The sequence below is a fragment of the Panonychus citri genome, unplaced genomic scaffold, assembly GCF_014898815.1.
Source record: "Panonychus citri isolate SS breed McGregor unplaced genomic scaffold, ASM1489881v1 Contig00134, whole genome shotgun sequence".
Lineage (NCBI taxonomy): Eukaryota > Metazoa > Arthropoda > Arachnida > Trombidiformes > Tetranychidae > Panonychus > Panonychus citri.
In genome coordinates, this window is record NW_026515539.1 from 2,193,016 (window position 1) to 2,212,701 (window position 19,686).

At 31.2% G+C, this 19,686-nt stretch overlaps 1 protein-coding gene across 1 annotated transcript; it reads right to left on the reverse strand.

Annotated features, from left to right (window-relative positions):
* Positions 1–2,656: 2,656 nt before the first annotated feature.
* Positions 2,657–19,637, reverse strand: LOC128391188 (protein artichoke-like). The gene is made up of 6 exons (XM_053351036.1): positions 19,191–19,637; positions 11,065–13,798; positions 10,703–10,919; positions 10,028–10,496; positions 7,142–7,638; positions 2,657–3,164 (listed from the first exon to the last, which is right to left on the reverse strand). The coding sequence occupies exons 2-6, from the start codon at positions 13,560–13,562 to the stop codon at positions 2,937–2,939; spliced, it is 3,909 nt and encodes a 1,302-aa protein (XP_053207011.1). The 5' UTR covers positions 13,563–13,798; positions 19,191–19,637; the 3' UTR covers positions 2,657–2,936.
* Between the last annotated feature and the right edge of the window lie 49 nt (positions 19,638–19,686).

Here is a 19,686-nt window from a genome sequence, read left to right on the forward strand (position 1 = left end):
TAAAGTTTCACATCTTTACTGATCAAATTCAAATGCCAAGATATCAGAAAAGTATACAACCAATAGGAACTAAATTGAATCACATGAAAAGTTGAGTATTTTTTTGCACTACTTTGTATCATTTTACATTGTGTGTCTATGATAAATGATTGTTATCATGATATTTATCCCCTTACTCCCTCCTACTATTATTATCATCATCATTCATTAGGTGAACCGTGATTCCTTCATCATCTCTCCAAAGATGGAGATAAATATTTCCTTTTAACAATGTTATATACATTTAAGATGAAATGTCAACCCAAAGACGAAGTAGATAAAGAAGTGACTGGGACTTGAACATATCATCAAATTGATCAAAATTGATTAACTTTACTTGTTACTGACCAGTGGAAAAAGATTACAGAAAAGTAATCATTTTCGTCTTTATATTCCTCCTTCATATCATCATCATTATTATTATCCTTTTATCATCACTAACATTGTAATCTACAAATGATGATATGAATTATGAAACATAATAGATAAGCAATAATCTTGCAAAAGTAACAATGTGAATGAGATTAAGTTAAAACTGCCAAAGGCTTGATACAATTGAAACTTTCGATTACTACAATCAATTAAACTATTAACTTGTTGATATCGACAAATTACACTTGTACAGTCCTCGTTAAAAGTTGTCACTGGTAAAATAACGCGTTTCAAGGTCATTTGAAGGCATTACCATAAAAAAGTATGTGTGAAAACACCAGTATCAAGTTTTCAGGCTCGTATGTCTTTGTATTCAACTGTTAAGATAAGTTTTGTTAATTAAAGAATCTCAGTAATTGAACTTTTTAATTAAACTGCAATATTTTCTGCTTGACAGTTACTGTTGGGGATTCTCGATAAGAGAGCTCAGAATAAAAAGATCGTATCGGAACAAAATAACTTTTATTGAAACACTAATTAAAGAGACTTTAGTTGGTGGTAGTTTTAAGGATGGTTTAGGTAGAAAGCACAATGAGAGATTTTGAATAGGGTTAATTAAAGGACATAAGGGTGAAAATATTAACTATTAATGTAATGTAAAAAGGCTTTGTATTTATACATAAGGGTTTATTCCCTAGAGGAGATTGTGATGTAATCAATGGACGATGGGGTGGTCAACTAATTACGATTAAAATGAAGCTATTTCCCTAACAGTTACAACAAACTTCAAAATCTTGCCCAGGATGAATAAGCTTGGAAAATCATAAAATGACCATAAAATGACCTTGAAACTCGTTATTTCACCAGTGACCTGAATGACCTTGATCTTTTAATATGACAATCCAGTATCGCTCAAACTCATACCACTCAAGTCGCCTTCACTCTTCGTTGCTGAGATTATCTCAAAAAACATCGGCGAAAATAGCTGAATAGCCCTGTAGTTTAAAATTTCAGGTACGAGATTTTAATACTCTCATTAAAAATGAGAAGATTAAACCCTATCTATGATTTCACTGATGATCAGATTAGGATTTTAAACTGTTTAAAAGATTTACCCTTGAACTCTCTCGTTTTTAGTGTTTTTAAATTTCATTCGCGATCCCGGCCGTAGAGAAATAACAGAGGACGAAGTCAGATCGTATCTCCGTGATCAACGATACTTATGTATGGAGAAAAACGTTGCCCAGTCTGTAAGTATTGGTTATATTATCATGCAGGTCGTTTTTATCAACTAAAGCTGATTTCACTGAATATCTCAAGAGCTCACAGTCATTAGAATGTCAAACGAGACCACAGGACTGAATAGAATTGAAGTGTTTGGCCTTACGATTTTCAAGGTCCGTGAGGATGTATCCCGAAGGACACGTTGAAAAGTAATTTTACGGTCACCATGTGAAAGAACACAAGTAGTTTCGCAGAAGTCTTTGGGTTTGATGAAACTTATTCAAACAGCAGCTGAGATAGAGACTTTTCTCATGAACTTGTGTCCCGAAGTGTTTCTAGATTGAAAATGGTTATCTTATAATCCTGTCACCAAAGTGACTCTAAAATAAAATTTTAGGAATAATTTGATAACGGTTATACTCTTTCGCACGGTTACCTATCAACGTTTCCTTCGTGAAACCAATTTATTTAAGATTCAAATCGTAAACTGACTAGAGATATGATGGATGTGATAATCATTCTAGTTCATTTCAACAAAATCAAATCTGTTTATATTCAGGTAAAATATAATATTCTTCAGTTTTATTCGTGTACATACACGTCGATCTTGAAGATCTCATGTGATCTGCAATACTTTTACACGACCAGAACAGAAACAAAGGAAATGAAATGTTTAGCTTTTCTAAGAAATATATTCCATATTATGCCCTATCAGTTTCCAATATTTCTCCAATATTTGTCTCTCAGAACATTCGAAAAGCTCTGAAAAACTTTTATTCTTGTTCCATAAGATTTATAGTCGGAATCACTGTAAAGGAACTAATCACATTTTTGTAACATGATGGTTGCCAATTCAGCAATATCTAAAATCTCAAGTTTGATGCTTCATATTGATGTTCACATAAATTGGAATCTTTTTTCATATTCACTTTTTTTCTTCTTTGTTTAGCTTTTACAAGACTGATATTGAAATTATCGATCTAAGAAGCACCATGAATGAGAAAGCTACAAAAGAGAGCGATTCAATTTGTAATTTCATTGGTTATTAAATATTCCAATATGTTAAAATGTTTTAATAAAAGTTAATTGAGTTTATTTACATTTAGTTAATGACAAGAGAATGATTTTCAATTGTTATCAATACTTTTTATAAGTATTATTATTTTAGGTAGAACAACAATTCATTTGAATAAAGAGTTCGAGTTGAAAGTTTACTTTGTTATGTTTTATAATACAAATTCAGTTGGTTTCATATGAATGTTTATTTAATTGCTAATCATATTTACAGAGAAGTTAATTAGTTACATATCAGCATTTGTCAGGGTTGGAAGTGAAAAATGTCTATAAGTAATGTACTCTTCTGGAACCTCATCTTTCACTGTCCGTTTCCGTCTCTTTCGCTTTATATTGATCGAAGTCAGTAGGCCAACAAGAATTATAATGAAAACAGCACAAATAGAAACACTGACGATGATTCCAACAGTTGATATCGACATTCGAGTCTTTTCATTGGCTGCAAGCGTCCGAGCCTAAAAAGATGAGCCAAAAATTGAGATAATTTAAGATTAATTTTGTTGAATTGAAATCGAAATGTTCAAACTTGTATGGTTAAGATGACTATGAAACTTTTCATTTGGTTCTAGTTTCTTTGTGTTGATATCTAATTGAATGGTTTGAGTTCAAGTATTAGGTCAATCATGGTTATTATGGTGAACACCATGAGACATCATCAAAAGTATCATGATTAAAATTGTATATCATAATACTGTCAGGAGTAGTCGGTTAAATCTTGCTGAAAAGTAGGTTCTTATTCAGGCTCATGTAATAATAATACATGATAATAAAAACATCAACAACAAGAAATAGTGAAAAAAATGGTTTGTATAAAAAAGTGATATGATTTTTTGGAAGAAAAAAAATTGAAAAAAGTTGATGGGAGTTAAGATATTGGAGTGGGTCATTAGGTGGGTCCTATTGAGATACATTGAGCAAGTAAATTTAATGGAATTGTGGAGGGTGGGAGATTATGGTGGTGGGAGTTAAGTTATCGATGTGAAATGATGATGAGGATGAAGAAGGAGGAAGAGGATAAGAAAAATTCTTAGGCTTTTTTTATATAACATTTACTACAGAATAAGAAGTAAATAATAATAGAGATTGAATTGTAACTGCAGGCTACTTTTGGTGGGTTAATATCTTGCTTATATCCTCATCTAACAAGGAAGAGGATGAAGATAAGGATGAGGAAAGAAAAGAAAGATTTATTTTCAAAATGAGTTGAAGATTTTGAGGTTGATATTGACTTCGCAATGAGTATATTATATTGGTAAGTGAAGCATATAAATCGGACCCGAACAAACAAACATTTACTTTTATATTTGCTATACTATCTTAACAATGTTCTGAATGAAATGATTCAGATGATGAGAGTGAGTGAGAGAGATTGGTAGGTGGAGGAAGAAAAATGATGATAAAGAATAGCAAATCAAGAGAGTTACTTGATTGTCGAGAAAAAGTTTACTTTGGTTTTTTATTTTCTTGCATTTCTTTTATTCCTTCATCATCATCTTTTGCCTTCTCAGCTTATTGGAAGAGGAGGAAATTCATGGAGAAAAGGCAAAGAACAGCAAGTGAAAGGGTGGGAGGCAAAGATGAAGTCGTAACCTTTCCTGGCCCTGTTATTGTATCAACATTGACTAATGTTCAGTAAATATTATGGAAAAAGGAGAGAAAAAATTCACTCATGGAACTTTCATTTTCTCCTGGAAAAACTTTTCATATCATGGATATTAGATGAACTGATATGTTCAGATAGAGAAAAAGTTTGAACAAAAAAAATTCCAAAAACTTTTTTCTTCGCTTTAAACTGATCACATATTCACACTATTAAGATTTTTCAATATTCAAAACTTCATCACATTATCATTAGATATCATGTGTCCTTTTTTTGTGATATTTTCCAAATAAAAGTTCACTCAAGCCCTCATGTCATATTCTGTAACTACATTATTGAGATTTTGCATATTCAAAGATGAACTCTAATTGATATGAATTGTGTAATTTAAATTGATAGCAAGTATTATGGAATAATAATAAACACCTTAATTATCATGTTAATTTATATTCAAAGTTGTTAAAATACATGGTTACTATCATGAGTATTATTATCATGCATAATGTGGGTAACAACATTTAGATAATGGGTTAACATCAACTTTAATGATAATAATTTAGGGTGATGATGTTATTATGGTGAAATGTGGTTGAAATAATGATGATAATTATGATTAATTTGGATAATTGTAAAATTGTATACAGTTAATGATTAGATAATGACCAGTCCAAATAATTTGAAAACATTTTCATTATCTTTAAAAATGTAACGAGTAAAAAATCCTCTGAATTATTCTGAGTAAGTTCAGAATCTATCTCATGATAAGAATGTTATCTTGGTGAAAGATTATAAACTAATGGTGATTATTCAAGTGATGAGGATGAAAGATAAACTGAAGAAAAAAGAATAGCATCTCTTGAAAAAACCGAAATATAATCATAACAAAATGAAAGGATAAGAAAATAAAATGAGATGAGATGATGAAGATAATGATGATAAAAATTAATCCCCTTATAATCTGGTTAACTAATCATCTATCACAATTATATCTATAATATGAGATAAATATATCAACTGGAATCACGAAAGGATAAAAAGTAATCGAATCAGTTTCAATGAGAAAAATGTATATGTATTTTATAATAGAAATCATCGGAAGATGATAAGAAAAGGAAGATGATGATAATGATGACTGTAATCATGAAGATAAAGACTTTTCTTCCTAATCTTTGGTGGAGAAATATCAATGATGATGATGATGATGATGGTGATGATGATAGAGGAAGAGAAAGAGAAAGGGTAAAGAGAAACATTGAAATAGATATCTAATAGAAAGGAATCTTATCATCTTCTCCCGCATCATCATCAGAATTTATTCTCTTTTCGATTACAGGGTGAGAATCGTCATCATCATTTCTTATCATCCTCATCTTCCAAATGAACATAAACTGAGGCGAAAAAAGTGAATCAAAATACGATATCTATGAATGTACATTAATGAACGAGACCAACAAGGTTACTATTAATAGTTTCTTTAGGACGAAGACATCATGATGATCACCATGATGATGATCATCCTTATCAATGCCTTTCAATTTAAATCCACTTTGAACACAATCAATTTCAATGTTGAGCATGAAAGGGGAAGGAAAGAAGCTGAAGATGGTTCATGATGCTAAGAACTTTTTCTTCCTCAACATCATCATCTTTCTCTCGCTCCTTTGGGTTACTTTCAGATCCAATTAGATAGAGAAACAATAGGAAAGAAAGAAAAGAAAGAGCATGATAAAAGTCTTTCTCCTCATCTTTTTGAGCCTTTTACTTGTTTCCTTTTTCACTTTCACTGTGGATAATGATGATGATGAGGATGAGAAATGAAACATTTCTCTTTCTCTCTTCTTTGAGAAACCATTGAACCTTTAAACAACAATTAATCAACAGAATCACAGTTTTATCACCAACTCTCATTTTCACTCTTCATTCATTCATTAACTTGATTCAACTCTTTTTTCCCTTCTTCCCTTTCCCCCTTCTATCATCATTCTTGATAAATTATCAGCATCATCATGGAAACGTATTAATATCAATACATTTCATTTGAATTAACTATTCAGTTGATATACTAATTGTTGTGCTCCGACTGATTGTTAAAGATACATTTTGACTCGAGTTCTGATTTAATACATTGGAAATTGAATATTAATCATTTTAATTAATCCAATTGTCAATAGCATTGATGCTATTTCTTATTCTTACTTTTCATGTTTAATCTGATAATTGACTAATTGTTATTTAGCAATTAAACGATTAGTTGGATGTTCATTAGCTGATTGATTTCAATGTGTAAAAGTTAATGAATTAATATTAATGGAAATCGATGAATGTTTAATAGTAATTGTTTCCATTTAATCTAATCAATTTAACCGCAATTAAAATGGATTTTGTTGCAATCAGCTTAATGTTAAAAGTTGTTGGTGTGTATAAGTAATTAATTAATGATGATTAACTGCTGGTAAGGAGTAAATAAATCAACATCAATTGATTAATCATTTACAATGACCATCGATTTGGAAATTGATCAGAAAACAATCAATGGTCAAAGATAGAAAGAGAATTTTCTGAAAAAGTTTTCCAACTTGAAATAGTTGAGATTTAAGATTTTTTATCACATTCGAGTTAGAATTTGAACTTTCCATTTCCATTTTCTAAGTGATAATAGAGAAATTATTTATCAGTAACTAGAGATCAACCAGAGATGATCTGAAATGGATCAAACTGAATCTAAACATCGGTATTGGAGATGAAATTTGAATCAGGAACAACAACAAATCCCTATGTTAACCATTGAACTGAACAATTCTCATTGATAAGATGATAATGATTCATTCTTACCTGAATGCATTTTCGATTTGATGGTGAATACTCAGCGTAATTTATTCTTTGCTGACCCACCACGTAAGCTCGAGGTTTGCCATTGTTTTTAAGATACTTTTCGTTAGCGTGTAGGCAAACTGTGTACCAAGTTTCACTTGAAAGATTTTCAAGGGTAACGTATCGTTGCAATGGAGACAATTCTTTCGAAACAGGAACCGGAAATCTTGCTGATGTAACATGATAATCTATTGTGTAACCCGAGACAAGACTTTCATTGGTAACCTCCCAGTGAATTGTTATCCCTTGCGGATCAAGTTTGTACACCTCAAGGATTGATATGGTTGGTATGGGACAGAAATCAACTGGATGTAAACTTAAAATCATCGATGAAAACAATTTACCTGGACCAGCACATGATAAATCCTTGTCTTGATCAGCTGATCCAAGTAAACGTGAATGACTTTGTAACCATTCCCAGAGGGATAATAAACGGCAATCACAATGTAATGGATTACCTGTTGTTGGATTTGATGTGTTGATAGATTACAAAAGAAAATGAAAAGTTTTGATTAAGATTAATTATCCACCAAAGTAAAAACAGTAAACAATATGCATTGAATATCAATTATCAATCAACTTGTCAACAACAGTTGAAAAATCATAGAACGAGATTAGTTTTCTGTTTGATTTCCTTACATTTCAAAACTAATTGTCAATTATATCCAAGGAATTATCAGGAAAATCATGAAGCTAAAATCATCTACAGATGATGATGATTTATGAAGATGATTGATTAACCTGAAAAATGGTTCATTTAACTTTTTACTCTTTTCCCTACAAATTGCTGATTAAATCAAATGCTTTCACTAATTGTTTTACTCTATTTCCAGTCATAATCAATGGTAACAATTTACCAACACGATTCAACATTCTGATTAATATTTAATCTCAAAAGTTACCATTCATTTGTATGGTTACATCATTAATGTCCATTCCAAGTGTACAGTAATACCCTCAAATGATGGTAACAATAACAATCATAATAAAATAATGATGGTATTGAGTCAGTGAAGGTCATCATCATCATCAGAATGACCAGACTGTATCTGAGATTATGAATGTTACTAATAATAACAATGATGATGGTAATACTTATGGACTCATGGATTATGTTCAGTTGATAATTGAACCTCTTTAATAATAATAACATATATAAGATAAATGAATAATGAATAACTCAAGTTCATATTGGACATTTCCTTTCCCATGGTGACCTTATAATAAAGGGACAAAGGTTAGATTATAAGACTAATAATCGAGAATCTTTCTTATTATCGTCCAAATCATTATTATTACTTATGATTATTATCATTGCCAGAAAGTATTAATAATAATGAGAAATTATTATCAGTTTCATGTGAATCTTATCATGTGTTAACATGATGTCTATTTTTGTAACTGTTGAAACTCATTTCTAATCAGCTATCGATTCAATAATAATCCAATGAATTCGCTATGAATTTTGAAAATTGAAAGATTCTCTCGGTGATGAAAATTTAGAAGTTAAATTGTGATTCCAATTGGAACTAGATTAATCACTAAAAAATTGATTCTATAACAATAAAAGGAGTAAATTGTTGGGGATGTTTAATTTCACCAGAATAATAAGATTTGACTTCATGATAGTAAAGTGATGATGAGCTTGGATTTTGGAAGGAAAATTAATTTATTTTGTAGTTAAAGGGAACTGAATTAAAAACAATCAAGGTTTTCATTCATATCGTTTTTTGTGCTTCTCTTCCCATGAATCTACCATGTTAATCTATTATCTCATAATCAACAACTCACACTTCATTAAATGAACATTATCATTAATGAATGAACCATTTTCATGAGACATTCAGAAATGATGATTAACATTAACACACCATGAATACAATGGACATTGAATCGCTGAATGTGTAACATTGTCTTTGTCACTATTACAATTGACTTGAATTGTTGTTGTTGATTGTATCACAATAACAATTGCAAACTCTAATTAACATGAATGATTTATTTACTAAAATTGAATCTTATTGTTATCATTTAAACGTAACAGTAAATGTCATCATTATCAAATGAAATCAAGAGTTGAATCAAATAACACTAACAGTTGATTATGTTTTCATCTTCATCTTCATCAGTAATCATCATGAAAAACGAAACATTTTACTGATCATTATCATCTCTGTCCTGATGATTACCAACATTTGTTTAATGCTAAATTGTTTGATCAACTAAATGAAAATTAAATTCACCATTCTAATCATCTTCATCGTCCTTATTGATGCTTTTTCAATTGAATATTCACTAACAACCATTGACCACTGGGAATGCTTGTTAACACAGACACTTGAGTGTTATCATCATTTTCATCACCTCAGTCTCTTTATAAGTGTTGAGTTAATTTAGTAAAAAGTATAACATTGAAAGAGGATAAACAAACAATCTCGAGAAACAAGAGATGAAAAATAAACTGAGACAAAAAAACATTCGCATCAAGTGTAATCAAAGTTTCAAGTGATTACAATTAATTCATTTCCATGGGATAATTATTGGTAATTTTAGCTTTTTCATGTAAATCCATGATAACACTTGAATCTAAACAACCATTAAGGCAACTTGAAACACTGACATACCTTTTAAATGTATTAACAAAATTGAAATTAAGTATTAATATAAATATTAATAATGATAATCTAATGTAATCTTGGGTGTTCAGGATTAACTATTTATCTTTCAGGGTGATAATCTTTGTTGATATTTACTGTGAATAATCTTGTTGACTGAGATTGAATGAACTGATGTTACAACTTGTATTTATCTATTGATAGTTTAATTATGATGAAAGTGTAAACTTACCAGTTAGGTAGAGCTGGTCAATGGTCACTTCAATAGTTTCAAGGGGAACCACTGACATGTGAGTTAAAAAGTTATGCCTTAGGTCAAGTGTTAAAAGAGATGTTAAATTTTGGAAAGCATTGTTGGCAATCCAAGATATTGAGTTGCCCGTTAGGATTAAGGTGGTCAGTGAATCGCCCAAATGTCCGAGGGTGTCAAGGCGACTCAATCTATTATATGAAAGGTCAACTGTTTTAAGATTAGATGAGGATGAAGGTGATGGACCAAAATAAGGCAACTCAACTAGATGATTATGGGTAACATTGAGCAATTCCAGGTGAATTAAACCAGATAATCTTTCTTCAGGTAAAATTTCTAACTCATTGTAACTTAAATCGAGGTAAATCAAACCGATTAGCGGACGAAATGATCCCGGTGATATTTTACTTATATGATTTTGACTTAAAGTTAATTTAGTTATCGCTTCGAACTGAAAAATCGTGAGGCAATTATTGATAGATTGCCTGAACTTATGGTCAACTCGGTAAGAGATTCAAATGAGCCGGAGATACTTAAATCTTCACGAATCCGTAACATTGGATTACCTGTGAAATGTAATCCCTTAAGGGTAGATAATCCGGATCTTATGAAATTGTTGGGAATATATTGAAACCAATTTCCCGATAAATGAATAACTTGGAGTGATGATAAATTACTGAAAACATCAGTTGAAATATATCTCATCACATTATTAGATAAATCAAGAAACTTAAGATGTTTAAGATTAACAAGTGACCCAGGGTCAAGAGTGGAAAGTGAGTTATTGGATAGATTAAGTTTCTCAAGGTGCTGATAATGACGAAATGAGCCTGAGCCAATATGACGAAGACGATTAGAGGATAAAGATAATATCCTAAGAGAGGGAAAGGACATACCAAGTTCGGGCTTAGGAAGAAATTCAATTAGATTATAATCAAGATATAATTCACTTAATTGTGGACATGATATTGACGATGGTGGAATTGTATCTTCACTGAAAACTGAAGTCAATCCATTACCTTGAAGGAAGAGAGTGTAAAGATGAACATGATGAGGAAGACGACGAAGATACAATTTTATCATAAGAAGATATTCCAGAAAAAGAAGCATCAAAAATGGATAAACTTGATGTCGATAGGAAATGGTAGCTTTTCAAAGATGTCCCGTTATTTGATGAGATGTTCAAGTGCTTCAAGGTGGATGGAAGTGCCAATGTATCCAGTTTGTCGGATGATAAATTATTGTCACTCAGATCGAGGATTGTCAATGAGGTCAAGTAACTAAAAGTTAAAGGGTCAATTTCCTCTACCATAACATTAGACAGATAAAGTTCATCAAGATTTGAAAGATTGGTGAAAAAATGATTTCTTATAACGTACAGCTGATTGTTAGACATTGACAAATATCTTAATGACAATGACAACGAACTGAAACTTGCTGGCTCAATGTCCATCAAGTGATTACCTGATAGGTAGAGTTGTGCTAATGAGGTAACACCACGAAAAACACCTTCCGACAAGTGATTAAGATTATTGTTCTCGAGGTTCAAGTAAATCAGTTGGCTTAGAGATTCAAATGTTCCAACTTCAATTGATGAGATCTCGTTATTTTCGAGATACAACTTTTGTAACCCTGAACACGAAGCGAAAACTTGTTTAGTCAACTTTTGAATTTTATTCCAATTTAACCAAAGGATTTCGAGGCCAGACTGGCCTGTTAACGAATCATTGTGTACAGTGTAGATTGTGTTGTTATTGAGTTGAAGATATTTCAATGAGGACGGAAACTTGGATAGAGAATCAGACATTTCGATCAACTTATTACCCTGAATGTTGAGAAGTTCAAGATTAGCCAAACTCGCCAGTGCCTCATTCTCAATCACCTCAATTCGGTTGTTTTGAAGATGAAGCTCCTGAAGATTTGGGAACGAATAGAAAACACCTTTTCGAACTTTTTTCAATAAGTTCCGTTGTAATCTGAGATCACGAAGCTCTACTAGCTCCTGAAAAGTTCCTGGTTGAATATTTGCAATTAAATTGTTGTCAAGTGAAAGGGAACGAAGTTCGTGGTTGTATTTGAAAAGATTTGGGTGTATAGCTCGAAGCGAGTTGAATGAAAGATGAAGTTGATTGAGATGTTGCAGAGTATAAAGTGTACCAAATTCAATGTCAGTCAACGCGTTATTGGTTAACCAAAGCACTGAAAGGTTAGTTGAGTTCCAAAAAGTATCGTTGATTAATCGAAGCAAATTGTTTCGATTAAGATAAAGTTCCCTTAGTGAAGGTAAATTATGAAATGTTCCAAAATCGATTGAGTGAAGATGGTTATGAGAAATGTCAATCGTCTTTAGTTTAGTTAAACCTGCAAATAATTCGGAGGGAAGAAGTCGAAGCGAGTTGTGGCTTAGATCAATCGATTCAAGGTCAAGCAGAGTAAAAAATGTTCGTTCTTCAAGAAAAGTCAACTTATTGTTATAAAGAGACAGAGTTGTGAGTTTGGGCATAGTTATGAAACTTTTATCAGATAAAGTTCGAAGGGCATTTGAAGAAAGGTCAAGTGTAGTTAGTGCTGTGAGTCGGGTAAACCCATCATCGGTAATGTCGGTGATTTTGTTTCCCGAAAGTTTAAGTTCACGAAGTTTACGAAGACGACGAAGAGCCACCAAAGGGAAACCATCAATTCTATTAGATGAAAGTGTCAACTTTTCGAGAGTTGCCTCAAGGCCACCAAATGAATATTCAAGTAAAGATGAAATTCGATTACCATGAAGATTGAGAGTCTCCAGAGGAAGACCATAAGCTGTATAACTTTCAATCTCATCGATTTCATTGGCCTCAAGGTCAAGTGTTGTTAGACTTCGAAGGCCTGCTAGAGAGGATTGAGGTAACACCTTTAATTTAGAATTAACCAGAGAAAGTGACCTAAGGCAACCTGAAAGTCCATGGAAAACAGAATCAGATAAATTGGACAATGAAGTAAATGATATGTGAATCGATTCAATTGTTGAATTGGTAAATACACTTGAAGGTAGAAAGGTAATGTTTCCATTAAGATTGTAAATGGTTAATGATTTAACTGGACTGGAAAGAAGACGAAGTGTCGTTGCAATGGCCTCGATATCGGTTGATGGGCATTCGACGTAAAGTCCATCGGTAAACTGGTAACACGAACAGCCCAAAGAGGTTCCATTAGAGTCCATTAAAGGACAGAGATCACGAGTTACTTTGATTGAAGGTTTTGATGATTTGGAATCAATATCATAATTAATTGGACGAAGTGACACTGATAATGATGATGGAGATGAAGATGATTGAATTGATTCATATCGTTGCTGAGATTCATCAAGAGAAGATATTTGCAGAAATGATTTAAATGGTGATGATACAATTTCCATGGAAACAGGAAGTATAAACAGAATTGAAATGATGATCACATGATGATAGAAACTAATTAACTTGATTGGAATGTAGTTTACCTTTAGAAGTAACAATTTATCACAAAAATGTTTTTCTTTCATGTTATTATTTATACTAACAAACAATCCTTGTGACGATCACGATGAGTTTATGTTTAAACTTTTCTGATGAACAATCAACTGTTAATCTTCAAGTCATTGTTGTAATTTGTTATTAATTATGATTGGAAGTGGATCACAATCAATATAAAATAGTCACTGAACTTGGTCGAAAGTTTTGTTATGATTGAAACAATTAGTTTGATATGAGAGTTGACAATCCATATCGTTGACAAGATCTGGAATAAACAAAATGGTTTCATTAGCATTCAATAGAAATCAAAATTTTTGGCTCATCATCAGATTTGAATAATTGTCCAATATCATGATTAAATTATTGGTTGATTGGAAATGATAATGATGATGATATTGTAATCAATATGATGTTGATGTAAAAAAGTAGTTGATTCCTATCAAGATGTTCAGTTGATTCAGAATAATAATTTTTTTCCTCCCTATTGTTATCATTTTTCTGACTTTATCATGATTATAATTCAAGTTAATATCTTACAAACAACGACATTATGATGATGATAATGGTGAAAACAGAACAGACTGAATGAATAATCTTTATCATGGCTTCAAGGGAAATGAATACAGAGGAAAAGAGGAGGAGGAAAGAGGAAGAAGGAGGAAAAAATCTCCAAGTTCTTGACATGTTAATGTCACTTTGTCATGCTCTGCTTCTTTGTATTCATCAATTCTCAAGATCAATTGATGTTGTCATGATGTGTGTAAGATGAAGATGCTAAAGAAAGAAAGAGTAGAGAGAGGGGAGCTAAGAATGAGAATGTTTAAACTGATTGAATATGAGAGAGTGGGGGAGAAAAAAAATCTATCAAAGGCATAGAAAAAAGTCTTTGACATATTAAGATTGTGTGTGGGGAGGGTTGAAGGAGAGTGGGTTTGGGACAGGGTGAGAAATCATGACTTCAAATAGATGAACATGAAAAGTTTGATAATCGAGACTGGATGTTGGTGAGAAATTAGGACTGGGAGTGAGAGGAGGAAAAGTAAAGATATTCTCAAGAGTCACTTCGGATATTGAGTTTATTTCAAATTCAATCATGAAAGTGTTACATTGGAAACAATGATAACAATAGATTTTGTGATAAAAATTGAAAATGTTGGCGATAATTTGATCCTTACCATGAAAAAGTTCAATTCTAATGAATAGGCAAGGAAAATAATTTTGAATGAATACAAGATCATCTCATGAAATCACCATGAAAATTTCATAGTTTTCATCTTAGAACATGAATTCAATTTCTCAAAAACAGGTCATGATTTTCCTGTTTAGGTTCAATTTAGTTATTTAATCTACTTTAGCTCGTCAAAGTAACATTTATATTCATTAGAATTTTAATTGTTTATTGGAAATTCCAATTCTCCAATGAACCGAAATAGCTACTAAGTTCATTGAATACTTAATGAAGCAAAAATTTATTCGATTGACATCTTCTTGAGTGTCAAGATCCACATATCATTGCATCATGATGTGAATGCTCAATCTTATCATGAAACAATTGAAATTGACAAAAAATCATTGGAATTCATATCAATAGATTTACAAATTGATAACTTGAGGGCTTCATGAAATCAGAGGTTTAAAAGACTAGTTAGTATTTTTATTCCAACTGAATAGTAAATTCATATTCATTCATTTTTATTAGATATTCAATCTTAATAAAATATATGTTGCTCCAAGCAGATTATACGTTTTGACTTTGATGAATTTCAGTCTAATCCCAAAAGCTGAAACTTTAAAACGAGAACCGTTTTGTAAACGGTTAACTAACTGCTAACATGGTCAAAGACAAGTTCACTTGGAACGTGAGTTGAAATTTTAAATTTATTTTCCCTCTCAAACTAAGAAAAATGTTATGAACAAATTTCAGTCCAATCTCAAAACTGCTCAAAGGTTAACCGAGGTCATCAAGATCAATGTGAATCATTCCAATAACGATTTTTGGAAAATTATAAACATAATCTATTGGTCAGTTTGATTTTCGATCGTCTGACTCTCCGGATTTCTTCAAATTTACCATGAAGACCGTTACCTCCTTGTAATGGTATAATTCTGAATACAAGGCATGATGATGATAGATTTACTCAGAGAAAATATCTAAGGTGATATATTATACTTAAAGCATATCAATAATGCTGCTGGTCATCTATTCACCTCGAGGTGATAACTTTAAGCATTTTAACAAAATGTTCAACTTTTTCTATTCCTTGAGCCTCTGAATAGGTGTTGCAATGAATATTTGATGTGAAACTTTGAGATTATGCTGATTAACTTAAAGAGATTTATTAATACAATTAATAACAATTTTTCATGCATTTCATATAACAAATGATTAATGTTAAAATGTTAAATTGCAGAGAAGATAAAATAAGCACCAAACTCTCAGAAGTTCAATTTATCATGCATCATGAAGTTTTTTTTGCAGATTAACCGATGAACTTTTTTTTCTAAATCATAGTTTAATCCCCTTGTTTCGTGTAATATAACTGATGCATAATCGATGGTTGGAATTGGCTCAATATTTTCACAATATAAACAGTAAAGCTCATGCAAATAGCTCTTGTTTTGTTTGGTGAATTGATGGTAGGAAGAGTGCAATCGGTACGATACCTTCACCCACAGAATTTTGAACCGTTTGAGATCAGGAAAACAGAGAGTAACAATAATCATAATAAGTAATAATAAACTCTATCAAGTGGGTTGTTTGTATACACAGTAGTACGAAAACTCATTAAGCTTACCTTCAGGGTGTATTCATGGAAAGAAGAAAATAATTCAAAAACTATGGGAACAAAAAACAGAGCAGATTGTTCAGATAACTGAGGCGGAAATAATAATATCCGAAATAATAGTAAATAATGATAACACTAAATACTCACGATATGATATTGTAATAAATTTAGAGTATTTTAGTTTCGAAGGCAAAAAAAACGAAATTATCATGGTGATTATTTTTTCATTCTCTTTCCTTTTTTATCTTATTCTGAGAACAGAATCTTTAGAAATTGAGAGAGAAAATGTTTCTTTTTCTCTCTAATCAAAAATATAACCCATGATAATGATAGAGAGATGAGGCAACAATGAGTTTCCATGATAATTGAGGTGAAGAGAGATGAAAAGTTCAAAGTATTCCGAATGTTGTGAGCATTTCGAAACTCAAATGTTTTCCCTCAGATTATCAAATTATCATGATAATGTTATCTCAACCCTCTCCTACGTTTCTCCCTTCATATTCTGATGAATAATAAAATCTGATATTTAGAACTTTTTTTCTCATTCTCTTTTTTTCCCTCTCTAGAATGAATCAAAATTCAGTATCTGATGAAAACACCATCATCATGATAATTTAACGAAATGATACACTTGATGATAGTAACACAATTAAATTTAATATAATAAATATATGTGAAAAGTTCAGACTATGATACAGTTGATAAAAAAAATTGTTCACACTTTTCTCGTTCAGGGTAAATGATAATGTTAATTTAATTACCATGATAATGCTCAGAATTGAATAACAATTTAAATTATGAGAATGAATTATTGGGTGAGAGAAAAAATCATTCTAATTCATTTCAAATCATGAGTATTGAAACTTGATTAACTTTGAACGTCATTCAATTGTATTGTGATTGAAATGAAAAGTTCAAGAAAATTAAATCAACATTATATTGTTAATACATATCAATAAGAGTTTATTAAATCATGTTGGTAATATTTCATTGACTTAACAATCATTTTCTATTATTTCCATCATCATTTCCACAATTGAATTTTCTCTGGTCTTAATTAATAACAAGTTGATTGGTCGTTTAATCTAATGGCTGATTCAAGTTTTGTAATCGATTCAACCTTTGAATATAAGTATAAAGGTGAAAACTCATTCATTGATATAACATATCTGTGACTAAACTAATCATCTAGTGACTATCCATTTGCCATGTCATTTATTCATTCATGGTGTGTCTACATGAGTGTGAAGATGATAAGTTCAATTACAAGAGCCTGAATCAAGATCTGTAGATAATCTGATAGGAAAAGGAAAGTGAAGCAAAAAAAGAAGGTGAAAAAGATAAACAGGAAGAAAAAGAAAATGATTATTTCTAGTTAACATATGAAAGAAAAACCCTTTCCCTTGATTGGTAATGATGGTGGTGATTCTTCATAGTATCATGAACATCAAAATCATCATCAACTCCCAGATGAAACTGATGCCAACAACATGAAGATTAGCCATCAGGAAGAGAGAGAGAGAGAGAGAAAAAATTATTACATTGAGATGATAATAGTTACATTACATGATGAACAGAATATCATTTATTCATATGGAATGTCTTAACCTTCCCACTCCTCTTTTATCATCCTAATGGTTTTCCCACCCTCTCTCTCTCACACAGTGGTACCAATACTATAACCACCTTTCTCTCCTCCCTCTACACCTCCCACTCTGTCTTCGCTTCCAAGTTGATGATACCCATTCATACAGTTGATCATGTAATATATACGATTTTGTATCATTACGATCATGTTAATAATAATGTATCTGTATAAATCTAAGGGTGAAACTGTGTTGGTGTAGAAAAAGAGACAGAAAATTGTTAGTGATTGAAATTTTCTTCTCAATTGAAATTCTGATGAAAATCTCATTTGAAATGAAACCTCAAGCTTCATATTTTGATTATTCATTCCCAGGGAAAAGGTAAATCTACTATTAATGTCTCTACAAGATGATAATCATCATCATACTATTGATAAGATGGTAGATATGAGATTTTGATAAATGCTTAGGAAAAAATTCTGTCATGAAAATGAGATTTGCATTAAGTTCAAGTTTATCATCATAGTTATCTCAACATTTTTCATTCCCAATGACTCAACTTCCGCCCTGAGATTCCACTTTCATTCACTTTTCACACCTTCTCATGTTATCATATTCATCATTTATTAAAGAATTGAATCATCTCTCTTTAGTCAGTGGTAGAAATTATCATGGTTTCGACTTTTGCTTTATTCATTCATTTCCGTTCCTATTCAATTCTGATTCATAGAGACTCAACCTCATCATCATCATAAAATCCAGTTATTGTTCAGAGGCTCAGATTATATAAACATATCTTACACTTTGACAAAGTGAAAAATATTATCTTTTTTTATAGTATTAGAAAAAAAAGTCTCATGAAAGATCTGAAAAAAGTACAGATAATATAATGGATGTTTCAATATTCAAGGATCAGTGGATACATTTTCTGTTTTCTGTTCATTACTCAGAACGGAAATACCCTGAATATGAATATGAAAATCATTCATATTCCTCGAGAATTTTTTTCTCTCTTGTTTCTCCAACAATTTATTCACTTAGTTTCGTTTTATCATAATGTTGTGATGATGATCCTCAGATTTAGTGATACTTTTAATCATCACCATCATAATGATGACTAAAAGGAGATGCTAAATGGATGTGAAATATGAATGTTGGGTGAAAAAATATGAAGCCCGAAAGTTTAAGTGAATAAGAAATATGAAAATGATGATGATGAAGAGGATAAGATGATGAAAATGATTGCGATGAGAATGATGAAAGGATAATGATGTGTTAAACTCACCAAAAAGTATTTGAAGATGAGAATGAAAAGTTATCACCAAAGAGATGATTCAAGTTGATGGCTTAATGCAAATATGATGATCTCCATGCAAAAATATTTCAACTTGAGGGATTGATTGTTTGCTCAGTTTTTTGGTTTGATAAAAACTCGATAAATTATAAACAGAATGATGTTTATTGAACACAATTCACTTGATCACAATTAAAACAAACAAACTTTAATATTTTGTATAAAATTTTATCAATCTCGAGAAATTTTTAGATTAAGATTACTGATCTAAACGTCAATAGTAACAGAGGAGATGAAATCAGTGCACTAACAAATGTTCAAAGGTTATTGAAGGTTTTGGTGACTAAGATTAAAAAATGATTAGAAACGATAATAATTGCAACAGAGAATCAAAAAGTTCTAGTTACTATTTAAACACAGAACTGAGCTTGTCTATGTATTCACTACAAATACTGTGCGTCATGAGCTGAAGGCGATGATTCTTCAA

What these genes read in the sequence shown, in the direction of transcription:
- LOC128391188 (XM_053351036.1), bottom strand. Translation starts at nt 13,562, where the DNA reads ATGAAAGAAAAACATTTTTGTGATAAATTGTTACTTCTAAAGGTAAAC. An exon ending in TTACACTCTCTTCCTTCAAG is followed by an intron (nt 10,920 to 11,064) that starts GTAATGGATTGA and finishes TCCCTCTCTTAG; the next exon opens with GATATTATCTTTATCCTCTA. An exon ending in CAAATCGAAAATGCATTCAG is followed by an intron (nt 3,165 to 7,141) that starts GTAAGAATGAAT and finishes TCATCTTTTTAG; the next exon opens with GCTCGGACGCTTGCAGCCAA.